Raw genomic sequence first — 21,612 nt, 5'->3', positions numbered from 1 at the left:
AGGCTGAGGCGGGAGGATTGCTTGAGCCAGAAGGTCAAGGCCGCGATGAGCCATGATTGTAATACTGCACTCCGGCCTGGGTGACATAGCGAGACTCCAAGTCAAAAAAAAAAAACACAAAAAAACCCCTCAAACCTTACTCTTCATAGCAGGAGGGAGAATTTGTCAAAGTAACTGCAACAAAATCTTAGATGATATAATTTCAGTGGCTAAGTGAGCTGTCCATCCCACGTGGCTGTCTCACAACGCAACAGAGCCAGGTGCTGCTGCAACTGCGCCCCTCCCCACCCGATCGCTTGTGGACATTTTCTGTTTCCCCATATCTCCCTTTTGGATACATAGCTCGCTACTTTATAGCTAAGCATCAGTAAAACAGGTTGTCTATTTTGAAAAGTAACTATTATGTCTTTTAAGGACAGAAAATGAAGCAGGTGACAATAGCATGGCAACCTGGTGAATAGATTTAGAGGAATATTTAATACTTGGCACCACTCTGATCCCTTCTTCTCTCATGCTTAGTTACAGCTACCGCCTTCTATGACAAAACACTTTCAGCTCTGTGAGTAGGAATTAAACATATTCTAAATCAGAAGTTTTAGTTAAGCAGTATTTTACGTGAATGCCCAGATCCTAAGTGTTCACTGTACTGGTGTGTGGTGTTGAAGAAGGAACGAGGGCTTGGGGCTGCGTTTATGGTGCAGCGTCCGGGTTCCCATATGTGAGATGAGGGCCATGAGACACGGCCTGGAAGGTTCAGACTGTGGGATTGAATGGATCTACCCACTCCTGGAAAGCCTCAAGTCTAACTTGACTTGGGCTGGTTTTAGGGAGATGCTGGCAGCGCTGTCCTCACAGGTTACCGGGAGGGGCTCTGGCACCGTCCCCATCAGGTGTCTCATGATCAGCCAGCTTGCTCATCTCAGAAGCTGTTGGTCGTGTTCTCGTTCCTGTTGTTTGTTGCGTGTTATTTAGGGTTCTGTTCATGTGGGGACCTAGGAAGTTTCACAGTGAGAGGAGAGCCGCTGAGCCGCCTTCCTGCCTGGACGCCAGCCCCACGGAGGACCGTAACTGCTTGAGGTTGGCTTCTGCCCCCGGCCTCACCTGTGGAGGCATTGATGCAGTGGTACTTTCTAAGCTCCTGGGGCACACAGTGCTGTTGTGTGGATCCACAGGCCACTGTGGCGTCCAAGCACGTGCTCCCGGAGGAGAGGACTCTGCGGGCACTGATAGTGGGAGCTGGCTGAGAGTCCAGCAAGTGAGACTCCCTGTGACGTGCACAGCTGCCATCTGCACAGCCCCTCCTGAGGCCAAGATGGTCGTGCGATAAATGCACAAAGCGCGTCTCCAGCAAAAAGCCGCCAAGTGTCCACATCCAGGATATCCACCAAGGTGGCCTTTTGGTGTTAATACGATGAATGTGAGCAGCAGGTGGTCTGTGTCGAGTGTGACTGTGCCACTGCAGTTTTGTTCTCATATCTTGATGAGCATGAACGGTTCCTGACGAGGGTAGGTAAGGATGCTGTGACCTGAGACTCTGCAGTATTGTAGCTTGAGGAACCAAGGAGTTCTTCTCTCTTGCAAAGCCGTCAGGGAGGATGTTCCAGGCTGGTGACTGCTCCATGAGGTATTCAGAGATCCAGGTTTCTTCCCGACCCCTGCTCTGCATTCCCAGGGACATGGCTGTCCTTGCTGTGGTTGGGACTGGGTGATTGCCATGCTGGCAGGGGAGGCTTAAGGTGAGAGTGGCCGTGATTTACCTAAGTTACATAATGGCAGGGAGCCTGGGAGTAAAGTGTAGCCATGGCCTGGAGGATGGATGATGGATGTTGGTGAACGACTGGCTGCACTCACCGCACCTGGCCCAGGAATGGGGAAGGATGGCTGAGTGTGCCATTCAATGGTACCTGGTTCTTTCAGATTTGACTTCCTTATGGATTTTCTGCTGTAAAGAGGAGAGAGCCTGTGGTTCTAGGCCAAGCATCTCACTCATCTCATAACATCTTGTATCCCTCAGCCAACATTTATGTCAAGTTTTAGAAGTCCTATCAAACTGGCAAGCATTTCTCAATTTGGTTTAACCATTGGATTTTATATCTGTGTCTGCATGTCTATTTTACATCTATGTGGTTATTTGACACTCTGTAGTACCTTTGTAATAGGTTCTATTTGGTGGAAGTTACTTTCAACAATCCCTTGCTGCTACTTGAATTTTCAAGGTTGCAAGTAGAAAGGAGAGAATAAGAACCACATCTTCTCTAATTTTAAAATTTGATGTTTCTCAAATCACACCAGAAGTACATATATTACAAATTACAAAAGCAGCCAGAATCAAGGTTAAGAGATTTCTGGGCGATTCTGGCTAATCAGCAGTATTTGCTGAGGTGTGTGCAGCAGAGCAACATGCCAAAAAGCCCGGGACGGGGGAGAGATGGGAGGCCAGGCTGTGACTTCGGAGGTGCTGTTGCCTCAGGGAGAAGAGCTAGATGTAGAGAGGATAAATGGACACAGGTGTGACCACCGCCATCCTTGCCGTGGCACGGAGGTCTTTGTACAGGGACCTTTGTGAGCTGAGTTAAAAATTGAAACTGAGAGAGTGCAATGCATTCTTAGTTTTTAAAATAAAATGCTAATAGAGAACATTTTGTTTGTAAGAATGTAAAATGTTACATCTTTGTTAAAGAATAATAATTTGCTTCTGAGATCTTTGTGACTGAGATTTGAAATCTTAAGTATGGTTTTTTCTTCCATGTTTTATACATATGCACGTATACACATACATGTAAGGTATATAAAAGGAAAATAAGCATATCTGTATTCACATTTATATACACTTCCATAATGTGTATACTTCTAGTCACACATAAGTCTAAGAGACTATGACTTGACTTGATAACCATGAGAGGGTAATTAAATAATTTATCTGCTCTTAGCCTTGCTTTTGTATGTGAGCAGGGACCCTGCGAAACGCGCCTCCCGCGTTCCAGGCCTCACACAGCCCGTGCCAGGTTTTGGAAGCAGGAGTTTGTCTGCAGCCACTTCGGGAAACATGTGGTTGCCAGGATTGCCTAGAGCTCCAGGCTGTCTCCAGTCCCAGCCTCCCTGGGGTAGAAGCTGCCCTACCAGGGGCCTGGACATGCACGTTAGGGCCTGGAGCCAGGGACCGCTCCTGAAGCGGGGGGCTCCCCTCACGGTTGGGCATGAGAACCGAGGTTAGGAGGTGGAACCAGCCTTGGGCCAGTGCACGGCCTCCCTGAAGTGCTTGCGGGAAGCCCCAGCTGTACTTTGCTGACCCCATAGACAGCACCACACTCTGTGAGATCCTCCTGGCCCACCCCTCAGGTTCCTAAAATGATGAAGGTTTCCTGAGCTCTGAATTTTTAGGTCTAGGCTAAAAAGTCCTGGGACAGGCTCACAGGGTTCTTTATGTAGAAATGATGAGTGTGCTGGTGACTCAGAGCAGGCACTGCACCCTCACTCCAGGGTCCTTCGTGCCAGGTGGAAACGAGCGTGTGGGTCACCCAGAGTCCCTGCATCCTCACTCCAGTCACTGCTCTTTGGTTTCTTAATTAAAAGCCTAAAAGCCTTGATAATGAAAATGCATTCTCCCCAGAGAGTCGAGTTTCCGGTTATGGAGGCTCACCTGTAAATGCCGTGCCAGGTCAAATATGCTGAGATCTGGGCCAGGTCCCGCTTCCTGCTCACGGCCAAAGCAGGTACTTCATTTGGGAGGTGACCCAGGGGGATATTTGAGAGGCCTGCCAGTCCCCGAGGGATGAATCCGCTGGCCTTCACATTCTGCTCCGGCCTCCATCAGCTCCTTCCTGCCTGCAAACTGCCGGCTTTGACGTTGCAATCATTGGAGATATGTTAAGGACTTGGTATGGGTTGATGCCCATAGGACCAGCAGATCGTGAAAAGGTGGGAACCATGGCTGGGAGGGTGGTGACCACGGCCAAACTGAGAACCGTGGTGGGCTGGGAGGTCCATCTTTTGTCTGAAGTGTTTTTTAAAATAAAAAACAGTGTCTCAGAAGCATGAGAGGGGAGGCCACAGACGGGGAGAACGCATCTGTAAAAGACTCATCTGAGAAAGGCTGTTATCCAAACCGTGCAAGGAACTCTCAAAACTCAACAAGAAAATGAACAACCTGATTAAAAATGGACCAAAGACCTGGACAGATACCCCAACAAAGAAGATACACAGATGGCAAATCTACACGTGGAAAGATGGCCCGCGTCTTATGTCATAGGGCGAGGCGTCACTGTGCACCCATCGGCCTGGCCAAAACCTGAACTCCGACACCACCACGTGCTGGTGGGTGTGTGGGCATCAGGACCCTCACTCATCGCTGGGGGAAGTGGGGCAGCTCCTGTGGGAGGCAGCATGGCGGTTTTCCGTGGAACTAAGCTCTCCGACCACAGAAGCAATCACAGTCCTGGACGTTTACTCGGAGGAGCTGAAAGTTTACTTCCATGCGGAAATGTGCACACAGACATTGACAGCAGCTTTATAATTGCCAAAACTAGAAAGCAACCAAGATGCCCTTCAGTAGGTGAATGGATAAACTGTGGTATGTCAGATACTGGGATATTATTCAGCACTAAAAAGAACTGGACCCCTAAGCCATGAAAAGACACAGAAGGATCATAAACGCATGTTGCTAAGTGAGACTCCAATCTGGTAAGGCTGCCTGCTGTCTGAGTCCAACCACAGCACAGTCTGGAAAAGGCAAAGCTGTGGAAACTAAAACAATCAGCGGCTGTCAGGGGGTTGGGGAGGGGAGAGATGAATGGGAGGAGCATAGGGGGTGTGTAGGGTGGGGCAGCAACTCCAGGTGGGGCTTTCATGGGGGGATCCATGCCGTTCCACGTCTGTGAAACCCACAGAGTGAGCAGCAGCAGGCCGAGTCCTCGTGTGAGCTGTGGACTGTGGGTGGTGGTGCCGTGTTGATGCGGGTCTGTCGGTCGTACAGACATGCTGGTCTGGTGAGGGCAGGAGAATGATGGAGGCTGTGCCTGTGCTGGGAAAGGATATGTGAGGACTCTCTGTACTTTCCTCTTGATTTTGCTATGAACCGAAAACTGCTTTTAAAAACGTCTATTGAAAAGGCAAACAAAAAAGTGCTGGCCAGACAACATCAGTGTGAGGGTGTGGCCTGTGTTCTACGTTCAGAATTTCCCTTTTAGAATACACGTATCTAAATTTTTCAAAGTTAAACCTTTGCATTAAGTAACTCACTACAAAGTTACAGTATCAGCTTGGGCACTGCCAGGATGGCCAGGATCCTGTATCCTGACCAGCTTCTCCCCTTACAGGTGCAGTTGACGTCCATGGCCACATCCCGGTAAGCGGCAGGGCTGGAATCAGGAGTCAGGCTTTGCGGGACAGAGAGGAAGTGAGATCTTGTAAGCACGTGGCTGAGGGCAGGCAGGGAGGAGCCCGTGGCGCAGGGAGCCGGCAGGGATGACTTTTTGACCAGTTTTCCTTATCGCTGAGGCCTTCTTAGACTTGGGGAGTTGGGAGTCCCCACTCTCGGGTGCCTCAGAAACCAAAGGCTGCTTGTAATGCTCAAGTTCCAGATGCCTCAGGGGAGATACCTGGGTTGTTGGGTACAGTTCCGTTATTTGCTGCTCGGTGGGATTTGCCCGCAACATTTCTGATTGTTTTTAAGAGCTGATGTTTGAGCTGCTTAAAATCACATACGGATGTCGATTTATCTATAAAAGTTAAGAATGGAATTTGAGTGCAAAGAGTTGTGAAAATGCTCAAGGTTATGTACTAATGTATACATTACATTTGTGGAAATATTTGAAAGTGCAGGATTTACATTAAACACTTCTCTTGATTTTTGTAATATCTACCTGTCATTTTCCCATTTGATTAATAGATGTCAGAGGGCTTAAATTTTGAGTGCCTGAATTCACTGAAATTAAAACTTCTTACATCAAATGTAATTGAACTGAATGTAGCAACAGTGCGTGCTTTTATAAGTACTGATTAAAAAATATATAAAAACACATATCCATGAACATGCAGATGGGGGCAACATATTAAACCATGGAAGTAGAATTCGTATTGTTTTCTGAGAAGACAAATTTTTAAAAAGCTAAGGGGTCTTATAACTTTCTAGTTTCCAACTTATTTACCCTAAAGTGGAAGATTGACAGCAGCAGAAGAGGAGATCCTGGGCCAGTGCAGGCTCTGGGAGCAGCGGGGTGAGTGCTGGAAGGAGCTGGCTGGAGGCAGAGCCAGGGAGGGGCTCAGACAGGCCAGGACGGCCTCAGGGCACGCGGCTCAGTGAGTGAGAAAAGGTTCACATTTCTTGGAGAGCCCTTGACTCTGCCCACGGAAAACCCAAACTCCTTCCAACGGGGATGTGCGTCTCATGTAAAAGTTGTTACTCCCAGAAAGAAAACCAGTGGATGTAGAAATTTTACGTATGCAGAAATTACTTCAAATTTGTTTCTAACCTTATCCTTTTCTTCCTCCATCTTAATGTGTGGTGACTTTCTGCAGGTGACGCACACATCTTAGGAGAGCGCTGTATTTCAGTTGCTGTTGGCTCTGATGTGACTTTGTGGTGTCCGATGTTCTTGTTCTGAGGTTCTGCCCAGAACGTGGCTCCTCCCTGCTGAGCGTTGCTTGTTGAAGGCCCGTGTGGAAACTTTCCCTGTAAGCTCGTTGACCGCAGCAGTCTTGGTTAAGAAACCTTTGGACCTCCTGAGACTTCACACAGCCTTCTAACCTTTCTAGTGTGTCCTTTTCATTTTACTGTTCCCCATTAACCCAGATGTTTTCCAGAATGTAAGTAATCTGCTGAATGCAGGGTGGGGGGTGCCCTCCGTTGGCTCTGGGGAGAAGCATCGCTGTTTCTCCGGGTGGAGCTTCCCGCCCACCATGGTGTGCTCCAAGACGCAGCAGGGTTCTTTGGCAGAAATAATCGTCGAAGGCCTGCGTCTCCGTGGCAGGGTGGCTGTGGGTATGGGACCTCGCGGCCATGCCGGCCCCTCCCCATCAATGGCACCACGGAGAGGAGCAGGGGGAGGCCTGGGATCTGTCTCCAGAGTCACAGCTGTGCTTCCGAGACTGCGTCGTCCGTATGTAACTAGACATGCAGAGAAAGTGTTGGAGATCAGCAGGAGACGGTGTCTGTCCCTAATGAGCTCAGGCGTGCCCTTGAGAGGGTCAGGTTTCTGTGCGGCTGATCTGGACTCAGCCTGGCTGTGGCAGTGCAGGTGACTGCTGGGCTTTGGCAAGGCTGCACCCACTATCCGTCTGAAATGGCCCCCTTCCCTGGCTCGCGGTGCCAACTGGGCCCCCAGGCCTGAATTCCCGCCAGGACGGAGGCCCTGTGTATGTGTCGGGGAAGGGGGAGGTGCGGGTCCTACTTTATTGCCGTATCCAATGCCACGCGGGGTCAGCACTCAGGAAACATGTGCTGTGTGGGTCAGCGATTGAGTTCAGAAACCTGGAAAATTCAGCAGTGTAGGCTTTGGGCATGACCCGTCCAGCCTTGGGGCTCTTTCTTTCTCTGAATTTCCTTCCATGGCATCCTCCTCATCCCAGGGGCCCCTGTTCCCATATGGCTGTTGGCAACTTCACAGGTTCCTCTGCCTCCCCTCCCGGGCCCTGGTGTGGCTGGGGCAGCTAGTAGCTGTGCAGACCCCACAGCCAGTAGATCATTGGTGCCAACGCCTTGGGCCTGGTTTACTTGAGTCAAGGACGGCAGTACATGGCTGAGCCCACCCCGAATGCCTGGATCGGAAGGCCTTGGGTTGCAGAGGGGTGGGGGTTGGATATTGAAGGACAACCTGCAAAGCAGAAGGGGAAATGGCTGTGCTGATGGGCAGCTAGAGGAGTCTGTGCAGAGCCTGGGACCCAGTGCAGACACAGAGCTGACATGGGCAATGCAGTGACACGGCCACCGTGGAAGTGGGCAAAGTTACAGGCTTCAGACCGATATGGAGGGGCTGGTCTAAAACGATCCTCATTTTCCTTTAATCCTAACAATTGCTGGCTTACAGGGTGGGGGAGTGAGATCTGTGGTGGCCGCGAGGAGAGACAGGGATTTTAATTAAACCCCTCTTTCTGGGAGAGGGGAGTAGCCGTTTCTGTAGGGCGGTGAGCATCGTCATCTCAGGCAGCTCAGGCTGCTGTAACGAAACACCATTGACTGAGCGGCTTATGAACAACAGGAATTTGTTTCTCACAGTTCTAGCGGCTGGAAGGCAGGATCAGGGTGCCGCACGGGTGAATTCTGGTGTGGGCTCTTTCCTGGTTGGCACACACCTTCTCTCTGGCCCTGACACAATGGGAGGGTGAGGGATTTGCTGGGCCCCTTTCTGAGGCACACATCCCATTCAAGGGTCGTCTCCAGCCTCGGGAACTCATTACCTCCCAAAGACCACCTGACAGCATCACATTGAGGCTGAGGATTTCAACCTGTGTTTTGAGGGGCAGGCAGGCAGTTTGTAACCGTCACCCTCTTTGTGTATTTCTGACTCAACATTGAGTCTGCCTTTGGCTCTCCAGTGGACAGAGCCTGTGTGGACACTGAGCAAGGTCAGAGCTGCAAGCATGTGCACATCGGGGGCAAGGGAGCTGCCAGGGGTGTGAGAACGGGGTTTCAGCATCAATCGGAGCTGCTTTCCTGGCAAATGTACTCATAAGCTATCCTGGCAACATTTGCTTTTCACGAAGAGTCGATGAGGCAGTGGGGGCAGCAGGCGGTGTTGCCAGAAGCTTGGAGCTGATGAGCAGCAGAGAAGGGGCAGAGGCCACGACCTTGGGGTAGTCAGCAGTGCCAGGTGTCTGCCCTCCAGGCCTCACGTCTGTGACTGTGTAGAGACCGAGCCGACCGGGGCTTGCCGGCCAGTGTGGCTCTCAGGCAGGTGATTATCGCGTTGTGCTTTCTATGTAATGTTCCCTCAACCCCATGCCCACCCCACCAATTTCTGTAACTAGCAGAAATGATGCTGCGTTTCCTTGATGAAGCCTTGAGTTTCCTGTGGAGATGTAGGAATAGCATGATTTGGCTCACGTCAAAATACTTTGCAGTGAAGCTGCACGGAAGAGGATTCTAGGCTTCCATTTGACGTTTTCAACAATGCCTGAGTGTTACAGGACCGTCTTGCTTGTTAATAAAGCACCAGATGAAAAAGGCTACTGGTTAATAAAGGAGACTTTTTACATTAGCACAGAGAGGGTGGCTTGAGATAAATTCAGCGTAACGTAGGTGTGTTTGTAAGCCGTCAAAAGGACCATCTCTCTGCTGGCGACACATGTTTTCCGGTATTGGTTTTGTTCTGTAAAAGGATGACTGGCATTCGGCAGAGTCATTCCAGAATTCACCTGGAAGGCGTCCACATGGTGCCTTGTTTTCTCCTGACATTCTGGGCACCACGAGGGATTATTCCTGTCTTCAGCACTAGCAGGAGACTTTTCCTGAACACCTGCTCCTCTTTGGCGTTGTGGGTGTGAAGGGGTCAGAGTGACCCTGTCTTCATGGAGTTTTCAGACACCATGGGGATAGTGCGGCTCGAGTGTCGGGCTCGGGTGGGAGGGAGACTTTCCCCAGAAAACAGCTGCCGTTTCCAGGATGGCCCTCGACCCCTCCTCCCTCTGTTCCTCTGCGTCATGTCTGAATTAAGGCTGTTCTATCGTAGCGGGGGTGTCATGTTAACTGGAAGTGTGCTTTTTTACTGAGCAGTAAGTAAATTAATAGTACATTTTCCAAGGACAGCGAGGTTTGATTTGATGAATCCAGTGGGGGAAAGGAGAAGGGGCTTGGCTGTGTGGGGATGTGTGTGATGGGAGCAGAATGGAGTAGCCATGCAGGCTGTTGGGATGGAGGGGCCACGCCCGCATTTCCATGGATCCGTCGCTGTTTGTGCCACTAGACCTGGACCTCTGTCTCTACTTCTAACACCCGCATAGTGAGGAAGCCCTGATGGGCCTGAGTTGTTACTTCCCATGGCCATCGCTGGGAAATGCCCCGGACGCCTCTCCTGGCTGGTGACGGCCCTGGGCCTGGACACTGGCTTTGTCCTGAGTTGTTTCTTCTTGTGGCCATCGCTGGGAAGTGCCCCGGACACCTCTCCTGGCTGGTGATGGCCCCAGGCCTGGACACTGGGTTCGTCCTGAGCTCTGCGAGGGACTTGGGCTCCACGTGCAGCAGACATCAGTGCATCCCTTTGGATGTGAGATGTTGGCGCTCGGCTTGGAGGCCAGCACAATCTGGGTGTGGTCAGGATCCAGTTCATCCTTTGGAGAGAGAGAGAGCAGCTGCCCGGGGACCCCTCTGAGGTACATAGTCATGCAGCGCCCTCACAGGATGCCCGGTCCCCCGAGAACTTCCCGCCATTCCCCTGGACCCTCAGGTATGGGAGTCAAGTGTGGTGTGTGTGTCATAGGCGGGGGTACTGAGGACACCACGTGCCTGCTCGTGCGAAGACCTGAAGTGCTGCGTGAGCTCGTTCCCAAGGGGCCGTTGGCATCTGGGGGCCTGTGGGTGTCTTTCCACTGGCAGGAAATAATGGGTGGCCCATGTTACCTTTTGTGTCTTTTTTTTTTTTTTTTCTTTGCCGAAAAGCCCTAATGCCAACGTCGCTGTCCTGCTATTAGAACCGCCCACCTCAAGCTCAGTGGCCCTCCTGTTTCTGGGCTGCTGCAGTGTTGTGTTGGGGTAACTGTATTAACTTCGTTTGAATTTTCTTCCTGTTCTTTTGGAATAAGTGTTGATAGTTTGTGCTGCTTGTTCACCCCAGAGGCGAGGATGTCCTTTAGGCCTGGAGGAGCACAACCCCTGCAGGGAGGTGCCGGGCCTCTACCTCTCATGTCATCAGCAGCCCTCTCCACACGTCTCCTCTTCGCTCCTCGTGCCCACGGCTGGGGTCACGGGCCGCTCGCTCTGCTGTTTGAGATCCTCGGAAAAGGTGTTTGCCCTGAAGGGAGATTGGGGGTGTGTGGCTGATTTTAAATAGGAGGAAATGATTGTAACAGAATGAGCAATGCCTAGCACTTAGTCTCAGGCTTGAGAAATTGTGTTTTAGAAGCAAGGTATCCCCAACTCCGGTTTCCTTCAAATTAAATCTTTTAAAGAGTCCACAAATATAAATAGTTAAAGCCTAAAACTATACAACAGAGGGCCTAGAGCCCAAGCCACTGCCACCTCTGACTCCAAGACACCTCAAAAACTTGGCCCTCCTCCTCAGAGAACCCCCCTTCTGCTCCTCCTTCCACAGTGCTCCCTCCACAGTGCTCCCTCCACAGTGCTCCCTCCACACTCCTCCCTCCACACTCCTCCCTCCACACTCCTCCCTCCACACTCCTCCCTCCACACTCCTCTTCCGCCCCCTCCCCTTCTTCCTTCCCCTTCCCTTCTTCCTTCCTTCCTCTCCCCTTCTTCCTTCCTTCCTCTCCCCTTCTTCCTTCCTTCCTCTCCCCTTCTTCCTTCCTTCCTCTCCCCTTCTTCCTTCCTTCCTCTCCCCTTCTTCCTTCCTTCCTCCCTTTCCTCCTCCCTCCTCTTCCCCCTCTTCCCCCTCTTCCCCCTCCCTGTCCTTGGGCAACCTCCATGGAACTCTGGTTCAAAGTCACTGGTCTGTGGGGCCGCCCATTTGATAGATGAGCACGCTGGGGACCAGACACAAGTGACTGACTCAGACCAGCTCGCATGTCGTCTCCTGCCTCCCGTAACACCGGGTTGTCCCTAATGGAAGAGAATCAATGATGCTGCTTCACTGATCTCCAGGGAAAACAGGTTGATAACAGGTTATAAACATGGGAATGTTTTGGAAAAAGCGTCGTCCACTTGTCAGCTCCATCTCTCCTGCCCGGAAGATGTAGGGGAAACCTGCCTTCAGCCCACCCTCATCCCATAACAGGACAGAGGACAAAGGGGCAGAGACCCAGGTCCTGTCAGTGCCCTCAGGAAACCCCCCATTTCCTCCTCATGGTGGACGTGGAAACCATCCCACTGGACTAGATTTTCCCGGGAAGCCCCTTCACCCCGACAGCAAGGAATCTGGTTTGAGCACACACCATTCTCGGTGCCATGACTTTCTGCTGCTGAACCCTGCATACGTGGCCCATTGATCTTGCTAGTCCAGTGTTACTGGGTCCTGGGAGTTTCTGTGGGCTGATGGCAGGTGTTTACCATTGTGTTCAGAGGGGAGAACAGAACTTTATTTGTCGAAATCAGATGATAACCATCGCCATGTGATTCCTTGGGTTGGTTTGGGTGGGGGGTGCTCAATGCTTTTCCTGAGGGCTAAGTTCTAGTTTGAGACCGTCTCTCTTTGTCGCCCAAGCTGCAGTGCAGTGGTGCGATCTTGGCTCACTGCAACCTCCACCTCCTGGCTTCAAGCAGTTCTCCCTGCCTCAGCCTCCCAAGTAGCTGGGATTATAGGTGTGTGCCACCACGCTTGGCTAATTACAAAAATATTTAATATAGGCTGGGTTTTGCCATATTGGTCAGGCTGGTCTCGAACTCCTTGCCTCAAATGATCGGCCCACCTTGCCCTCCTAAAATACTGGGATTACAGGCTTGAGCCACTGTGCCCGGCCTGATCCTGACATCTTTTAAAGCTGCCTTCATGTACCAAAAGCCAGTCTATGTTTGAAAATCAGTCTTGAAGAGCCTAGGAGGAGAGGGATAAGCTTCAACTAGGTGAATAACTATGCATATGTTAAAAATATGGGCCAAAATCTACCCCAAATGTTAACTCTTCTGCTTTGCGTATTATATCCATTTATAGTTATTTCAGCACTAAGATTTTTAAAGACTCTTTTGATAATTATGGAGAAATTACTATTAAAACTCAGCTGCATTTGTAACACTTCAAAGAACTAATTGGATGACATCATTTTTCCCAGAGGCATTTTGGATTGTTACATAATTAATGTTTATCTCTTTGCCAGAAATCTTTTTTTTTTCTTTTCCAGAACAGATACCTGAAAAGAAACTTTCCTTTGCATTAAGTGTTATTTCACTGTGTGACAATCAATTTTTGAACGTGAGAACAAGATCATCATGTATTTTTGGGATACTTCTTGCTTAATAGTGATAATGCTAAGTGTTAAAATTATGCAACAATTTGTTTCTTTGAAAATTACTATTTGCCTGCTCACCAGGTGGGAGCTGATGAGAACGTGGATGTAAAAATTAAATTGTATTTATCTTGTATAAAAGAAGTTTAAAAAAAAAAAGCTTTTTTTTTTTTTTTTTTTTTTTTGTGCTACTACTGAAGTTGCTTCGTTGTGGAAATGAGGTTATTGCAGGCACCTAGAATTTTATCTCCTTCACTTGTACAATGGGAAGAAATTCTCCAACAAGCACAGGAATCTGACTTTCTGATATTGAGACTCCTAGGCATCAAGCCCCGTGGAAAGGTTGGTGATTACGTGAGCGTTGGCGTTGATGTGGGTACCCTCCAAGCCGGACGCAGGGAGCAGGGAAGGGCAGAACAGGCCCCTCAGGAGCCATGAGAAAATCAAGTGTTGGCAGCAGTGGTGAGGGTTGATGTCAGGGGCCAGGAGGAGGTGGTGAAGGGAGCATGTGCCTCAAGGCAGCCCTGGAACCCGTGGTCCCTGCAGTGAGGTCTGATCTGCAGGGGACGTGGACGGCCACGTGGCAAGGCCCACGGACAGCCTGGACTTGGCTGCCTCAGAACTCTGGTGGACGTTGCAAACGGCCCCACAGGGTTGCAGTGCACATTCCTCGGACAGAGAGAAGACGCTTGTAACTGTTCTCGGCACGAAGCCAGCGCCCTGTGAACAGGGGCCACTGCTGTTGTGACTGAGTGCCGTCCAACTGGAGGCATTTGCTCTGCTCAGTTCACTTAATTGGGCCAGGAATGGGGTTGCCCTGCCTTCAACAAGCTTGACGCATTGAACGAGGACTCAGTAAAGTACTCTGTAAATATGCTCTCCTGGCTAGAGTGAGCAAAGCCCAGGGAGAGAGTGGTTCCTCAGTATTAGACAGGTGTTTGGCGGGGCCAGCTGTGTGGCTGCCAGAGCGAATGTGACCAGGAAGCCTCTGTCCCCCCGGAGGTGGCCAGCGTAACTGTTACACGTGCCGTAGGTAGAAAGTGGGCACTGCTGGGAAACTTGTTCATGTTGCTGTTTCCTGATTGGAAATTCAAGGTTTCTGAGCATCCTACATCGAATTTGTACATTGCTGAGACTGTACACCTTTCAACACTTGTTTTTTCCTGCTTTTCGGATCTATACAACCTGGCATTTGGCCGTGGCTTCCAGAACAGGCTGGATGCAGAGTGAAGTCCTCTCCTCACTGTCAATCTTTGCAGATGTCTTTCTTGAGAGTCTCAATTAGGTTTTTACTTAACTAGACTTTTTAAATTGCCATGCACATAACTCTACCAGTTACAATCGTGAGCTAACGTGGGATTTTGGTTTTACTTTGATGAATGTTTAACATTTGCATGCTGGATGTAGGGGTGGAGGTCATTTATCTGCTTTTCATTTCCTTCTTGGTTATACTTAGTGACTTTCAGGTACGGTGTGGAAAGCCTGGTACAGGGTGAATTGCAGGCTGCAGTGTGGCGCGGTGGACGAGAGGCGTGGGCTGCAGTGTGCACAGTGGATGAGAGTGAAGCTATTTCCATCCTGGAGGGAAACACACAGGAAACAATTTAAAAAACTGATCATCTAGCTTGAATGAGGTCCAACAAATTCAGTTTGCAAAGTTTAACTTCCAAGTTAACTTAGTAACTTTTCCCCTAAGTCATTAATTTAGTAGCTTATGTTTATTGCCTAAAGCATAATAGTCATAAATTCTAAAATGAATGACTAAACATGTAATAATTTAGGCATACAGCACCTGAAGGGAAAACTGCCAGTATGCTAAAATATTGGATACAGATGCTCAAAAAATATAATGTAGCATTCTTACAATGCATGTGCTTTTAGCATGTAACTTGGTGAGTAGTTTTGAGCTATATTTGTAGGAATGTGTATCTTGAATACTTTAGGACACCACTGGAGATGTGTGCTTGAGAGGTATAAATACTGAATGTTCTTCTCCCTTCCTTTAAATGAAAAACATTAGCTCCCTTGATTTTTATTTTTATGTTTTGAAGTGGACTCTCACTCTTGTTGCCCAGGCTGGAGTGCAGTGACGCAGTCTCGGCCCACTGCAACTTCCGCCTCCAGGGTTGAAGTGATTCTCCTGCCTCAGCCTCCCCAGTAGTTGGGATTACAGGTACCCACCACCATGCCCCACTAATTTTTGTATTTTTATTAGAGATGGGGTTTTGCCATAGTGTCCAGGCTGGTCTCAAACTTCTGACCTCAGGTGATCTGCCCACCTCGACCTCCCAAATTGCTGGGATTACAGGCGTGAGCCACTGCGCCTGGCCAGCTCCCTTCTATAATGATTTATACAGTTGTTTTTGCTTTTTGTTTTTTCGAGACGGTGTCTCACTCTGTCGCCCAAGCTGGAGTGCAGTGATGCAAATCTGGGCTGACTGCAGCCTTCACCTCCTGGGCTCAGGTGATCTTCCCACCTCAGCTTCCTGAGTTGCTGTGACTAGACACACGTCACCATGCCCAGCTTTATTATTATTATTATTATTGGTATTTTTAGTAGAGACAGGGTTTTGCCATGTTTTCCAGGCTGGTCTCGAGCTCCTGGGCTCAAGCAATCTCCTGGCCTCAACCTCCGAAACTGCTGGGATTACAGGCGTGAGCACCACATTTGGCCCATTTTTTTTTTTCTTCCAGGATTAGGAGTCGACTTTCAGAAAATCCTTCAACCTTGCAAGCTTAATTTTCCATAAAAGTATTCCTCTAGGATAAAAACAGGACACAAAGAAGTACGTGTGGACTGCAGTTAAAAATTTTCAAGAAAACTTAGCTTAGGAAAGTTGACATTTACAAAGAGCAGGAGGCCCGTTCAGTGCCTTCTAGGCACTGGGAATGGCGGTCTGTGGGCGACCCTAACATGTGCGGCGTCCTGAGACGTGATCGTGGTGTTCACGCTTTTACCGAGGGCTTCCCGGGAGTACCAGAGGCTGTTCTTCTGCAGTCGGCCAGCCAGGCAGCAGCTGCTGGAGAAGGAACAAATAGCAAAAGACAGATGTACACGGTGTTATTGTGGCAGAGAGGTTAAAACCAGGGTCACTTTGTTCTTACAGTTTTAAAAAACTAATAATGAAGTCCTTAAATATGTTTAGGATTTCAAAGTAGTTGTGGGTGTGTCTGTGTCTCTAGCTCCCGTTCGGGTGCTTCCTGCGAAGAGAGCTCAGAGACGCCACCTTTCCTTGATGAGGTGACAGGGCCTGGAGAGGTGTGAACCCCGTGGTGGGGGGATGACTGACCTGGGGTGAGTCTGGGTCAGTGTGGGGATCCAACCCCACTCCACATTCCTGTAGGGAATCCACAGTTCTAAGTCTTTATGATAGGGGTAAAATGAACCTGGAAGAGGTGTTATTTTTAAAGAAGTAAGTGCCATGCTCTTTTTTCCTCATACTTTTCCGTGTTTAAGCAGCATTGAAGGATAAGGCACTAGTAGCACGTTGTTTTGGAAACAATGTTGTTGGTTATTTTACGTTGAATATGGTACTAAGGTTGCCTGGTAACAGAAGTTTTCCTTAAACAACATGGAACTCTGTTGAATCTGTTGCCCCATTGGCTGAGCCGTCTGAAATCAGTGCAGTAGCAGCTGAAGAGGCCTCTTCCCCTTGGAGGAAGCCGCTGGATTGGCAGGAGGCACCGCGCTTGACTGAGGGAGTGAGGCGCCTTTGCAGGGACCCCACGTGGCCCCTGCAGCTCTCTCCTGCCCCCTGCTGGTTGGCCAAGCAGCCTTGCGACAGTGTGCTCAGTGTGAATGTTCACTGGGGCAGGCCGAGGCTTTTGTTCCAGAAACACTGACTTCAGAAACGGCCGGCTGTGTGTGTTGAGCATGGCAAGAAAGACTTACGTGTGTCTTAAACCTCTTGAACAAAGAAAGTTGATGTTTCAAATGCATCTCAAAGGCTAATGACTTTGCTATGGTCAATATTCAGGAGAAAAGAGGGTTTGATGAAACAGAAAGACAGGAGTGGCAAGTGACGTGCTTGTGCCCCGTATGACTAAGCGATGTCCTGGCCGTTCCACACCACGGCCTCTGAGCAGCCAGCCTGCAGATACTGGGTCAATTTAGATATCCCTGATCTCTGCGGAGGTTTGATCAGGTAGCCCAAGAGCAGATAAACACAAACGCTGACTGGAAACCCTGGCACACGGAGACACTGGAAACAGCAAGCTGCTATTAACATCATAGTAAGAGACAGTCGCCTGCTCTCAGGGGTGTCAGTTTCTTTTGCTTCTAGACGTTCATCTGCGTTACAATACAGTTTTGCTCAGTTTATCCCCATTACTCCACTGTCTTCGCCGTTAAAGTCTCAGCCAGCACTTAGCTCTGACACTGCAGGAGTTTCACTGTGCGGCTGACCAGGCCTACCTGGCTTGGCTGTAAAGCAGGTGAGATTTTCCGGAAGGCAGTGACGAGAACCCGAGGCAGGAAAGAGCATTGCTGGTCTACATACGGCAGTGCACCTGCAGCAGAGCATGTACGTGCACGTTCAGGCTAAACAGGTGTAGGAGAGAAGAAAACCACCTACAATTAGTCACTTAAAATGCCACACACCCAACCCTTGAGACCCTAGCACATAGAGTAGTAGTGGTCTTGGAGATGGCAGGTGTGCTGAAGTCTGATTTTCTCACTTAGCTTTTCCAGCAGCGTTTTCCTCATCTCTAAGCTGGGCCTAACAACTGCCACGCGTAGATTTGTGCATGGAACCGTGCGTGTAAAGTGGGGTAGCCCCCAGGACCTAGGAAGGACTCGTGGTCAGTGTCGGTGGTCATGCGTGCTGTACGGGTCCCCCAGGAAGATGATTGCTACAGATAACTCCCTCCGTTCAATGTCACTGAATGTAAAAGGTGGGACATTGGCTTCTGATGTGTCTGGTTTGCTGCAGGCCACGCTGCACCCCGTGGTTCCTGAGCCCTGAGCTGAAGTACATCCTGCTGCATCGCCTGTGTCGCTTTTGCTGTGTCACTTAGAGCTCCTGCCCTGGGAAACTTCCTCGCGCCTGACGAGCACCACAGTTTGCAGCAAGACCTGTCCAAAGCGTGGACTGCGAGAGCCCCGCTGTGGTCCTGTCCTCTCCATGTTGGGAGCGACTTTGTGGGGTTTGTCAGCCCTTCTCTCAGGTGTCCTGTGTCTCATGGATCAGCCGAAGAGCCCCGTCTGGAGGAGCACTCTGCAAAACGCTGCCGGCCACCCAGATCTCCTAGCGCAGAGTGAGGCCACATCTGCAGACTTGACCGCACAGAGTCCCGAGGCATTCGGCAAGAAGGGGAGTGGGATGTGTGTGAGATCCCACTGCGGAAGCCGGCTCTGCTCCGTACTCTGCGTGCGGGGTGCCTGATGTTCAGACCTGCTGTGTCTATCGGGGGCCATGGCGGGGTGGTGGGAGTGGGGGCAGGGAGCAGCGCGGATGGATCCAGGAAAGGACTTAGTTGAATCCCAGCTGCCCACATACCTGTTGCTGGTCTTGGACAAGGTCCCTAGTTTCTCTGGGCTTTCGGTTTGATTGTAAGACTAGGACGCCGCCCCAGTCTGAAGATGTCGGTGTGTGCGGGAATGCCTGGCGCAGTCACCATGGGTTTTCCTTCAGCTTCCTCCGTGCCCCTCCCTGGGTCAATCAGTATCCATGCGTGCCACAAGTAAATTACAGTCCCTCCGAAAAACCAGTTGACCCGAGTTTTATGGTCGAGCATGGTGAGTGTCCTTGCCAGGAAATGCCACTAGATGTCTTGGGCCTGCTCCTCTACCTCCACAGCAATCCCCGGAACAGGCTGGTTCAGGACGTGGGAGGTGGGAGTCGGTGTTGTACCTAGGACAGGCTGAAGTCAAAGGCTCATTTGCTCTGTGAGGGGTGATCAGGATGACACATCAAGTGGAGCCCCATGGCTGACCCTGGAGGTGGACGGTCGGGTCGGATTGGCCGCCCTCCAGCACGTGTTTCGAGTGATGCCTTCCCTGGGTTACGCAGCCCTGATCTGTAGCGCACAACTTCCCAGCTCCAGCCAATCTGGACTTGCCGTCTCCTTCCAAGAAGGTAGGTGCGGCGCAGTTGCCTTTAAGCGGCTCCTTCTGGACACCGCAGGGCGGCAGCAAGCAAGTATGGGCGACTTTTTTCTTACGTTGACCAAAATACGCAGGGCCAGCTTTGCACGATCCCATTCAGCATCACACGTGTGCATCGGCCACTCACCTGTCCATCTGATATAGACAGGCTTGGACAGGTCCAATGAGTGGCCTTTACGGCAAAGAGCCTAAAGGGCTCACAGGAAACCTGGACCCAGCGCAATGGTAACAGCGCAGCAATATCTGTCATTGATCAAGGGGTATTCTGGGCCCGACATGGTGTTAAGTGATCCAGTTCGGTTAGCACTCTTAGAATTAACCCCCTTTTGCCTATCAGGAAATCGAAGACGGAGGACATTAACGCCAGGGAGCAGGGAGTAAGGGGACACACAGAGGGCCTGAGGGGCTGGGCACTCTGAGCCCACGGATCTGCCCACAGGCCCCGGCTGCACGGGCACCACAGCTGCTGCTCTGGAGGGGATGAGGAGCTCTGGGGAAAAAATGGAGCCTGACGTGGGTAAGATTTGGATATTTTCAGAAGAGATTTTCAGCCTGGAATGAGGGTGTAAGTGACTGAATTGGAGTGATGAGCCAGATAGCCCGGCTGCGGGAGCTCCCCTGTGGGGTGAGGGAGGAAGGCCTTGGGGGCGCGTGGCTGAGCAGAGGCGCTGGGTTGCCAGGAGCCGCCGCGGGTTTGGAAAGGGGGAGAAACGCAGCGCCCTGCACTGCAAGGGCACCGAGACGTGGTTGTGGTTCTTCCTGACCGTGACAGGCACAAATGGTGCTGATGGTGGAATGCACGGAGTCTGCCTTCAGAGAACTCCTGCTGTCTTTTAAAACCTGGGCCTCTTATTTAAACTTGGTGGCCTCAAGTGAATGGTCAGAAACAGTTTCTGATGAGGTTGCAGAGATTGTGCATGGCCTCTGATTGTGCACAGCCTGTGATTGTGTATAGTCTCTGATTGTGGCCTCTGATTGTGTGGGTCTCTGTGTGTGGTCTCTGTGCAGCCTCTGATTGTGTGTGGTCTCTGATTGTGCTCAGTCTCAGATTGTGCGCGGTCTCTGATTGTGTGCGGCCTCTGATTGTGGGTTGTGTGAGTTTCCCGGGAGTAAGTAGATGAGCCTCGTGCTGGGGCAGGTGTGCCTTGTGTTGGGCATGTGGATAAAGAAGTTTAACCCATCCCCTCTTTGAGAATGGCAGGGCAGTAACAAAGGCGGTTGATTTATACATGGCCATCCTCGTGAGGTGAGGACCTGAAAGGTTTACTGCTTTCCCGGAAAGCTGCTCTGGGCGTCACCATCACTGATCATGGACAGCAGCTCAGAAGCCCCCTTAAGGTGCATAGAGGGACCGGCGCTGGTCCTGTCTGTGCCCAGGCTGCTGGTCACCCTGACGGCCAGGCGATGGCTGCCTGTGCACGAAACTGGGATCAGAGTGAATTTGGGCAGTGTCGGCTTTGATTTAGGTCAAGACTGATCAGTCTTCCTAAAATACTAGCCATGAAAGCTTTCATAGATTGTAGTTCTTTGGGAGATTTATATGTGGTTTTTAAAGCACAGGGCCCATGGCCAGTGTTGAATTACATTTTGTTCAGTATAACTGACAGGACACTGGACCTGAGTCTCAGGCCTGCCACAGGGTTCAGGGAGCTTCAGAGAGGGAGTTTTCGCAGATGGGATGGGACATGGGCATGGGGCTGGAATGCTCTAACCTTCAATCTTCAGTCATCGGTATCACCTGTGCACACGCATATCGTTTTCAAAGATGGACGAGCTTTTGGGAAATATCTGAAGACTTTTCCAGTTTTGAAAGAAGCCGGGATGACACTGGAAACGTCAGGTGTCTTGGCTGCTGATCAGGTCCATCACCACGCACATGGTCCCTAACCTGGCCCACCTCTGATCATGCACAGCGGGTGACGAGGTCCATAACCTCACACTTCTGTGCACAGCAGGTGACCAGGTCCCTAACCTCAAAAGCTTCTGATTGGGTGCAGCTGGTGACCAGGTCTGCAACTTCGCATGGCTCTGATTGTGTAGAGCTGGTGACCAGGTCACTAACCACCCACACCTCTATTCATACCCAGCGAGTGACCGGGTCCATCACCTCACACCTCTGATTGTGCATAGTGGGTGACCAGGTCTGGAACCTTGCACACCTCTGATCGTGCACAACGGGCGACTAGGTCCATGACCTCACGCCTCTCTGCACAGTTGGTTACCAGGTCCGTAACCTCACACTTCTGATCGTGCACAGCTGGTGGGCGCAGGACCCACTTCAGTGAGGGGCTGACTTCCCAGGTGTGAAGGGGGAATGCTGTGTGGCTCGCTAAGCCCCTCCATGCTTTGGGGGCTCCAGGCTGTGGGCAGCAAGTAGGAGGTTGTCCCAGGAGGATGCTGTGTGTTGGGGATGGGAGGCAGCTGCAGGGTGGAAGTAGGATGATGTTGTAGGGGGCCAC

At 50.6% G+C, this 21,612-nt stretch overlaps 1 protein-coding gene and 2 long non-coding RNA genes across 47 annotated transcripts in view; 1 reads left to right on the top strand and 2 right to left on the bottom strand.

The window, feature by feature from the left end:
- The window catches only part of LOC135965229 (disco-interacting protein 2 homolog C-like), a 279,948-nt gene that overhangs the window by 145,022 nt on the left and 113,314 nt on the right, over positions 1-21,612 (top strand). For 2 of the 45 annotated variants that reach the window (XR_012418479.1, XM_065521695.2), the window contains exon 1: positions 19,413-19,670. The exons of 42 other annotated variants lie outside the window; for them this stretch is intronic. Coding sequence is in view for 1 of the 3 variants with exons in the window: in XM_065521695.2 (XP_065377767.1) it covers positions 19,634-19,670 (37 nt within the window). In the remaining 2 variants the exon portion in view is untranslated. Of the gene's footprint in view, positions 1-19,412; positions 19,671-21,612 lie in introns of those variants that run through there. One more of the 45 variants, XR_010578165.2, reaches the window with a different exon arrangement.
- Positions 4,443-6,600, bottom strand: LOC141407807 (uncharacterized). Its single transcript, XR_012418490.1, has 2 exons — positions 6,471-6,600; positions 4,443-5,717 (listed from the first exon to the last, which is right to left on the bottom strand). It is a non-coding gene; the product is annotated as an uncharacterized lncRNA (long non-coding RNA).
- Positions 10,723-17,589, bottom strand: LOC135965234 (uncharacterized). Its single transcript, XR_010578179.2, has 3 exons — positions 17,462-17,589; positions 15,896-16,067; positions 10,723-14,625 (listed from the first exon to the last, which is right to left on the bottom strand). It is a non-coding gene; the product is annotated as an uncharacterized lncRNA (long non-coding RNA).

Source organism: Macaca fascicularis, chromosome 10 (assembly GCF_037993035.2).
Source record: "Macaca fascicularis isolate 582-1 chromosome 10, T2T-MFA8v1.1".
Lineage (NCBI taxonomy): Eukaryota > Metazoa > Chordata > Mammalia > Primates > Cercopithecidae > Macaca > Macaca fascicularis.
Note: the sequence above shows the minus strand (reverse complement) of the source record. Positions and strands in the feature narration are given on the sequence as shown.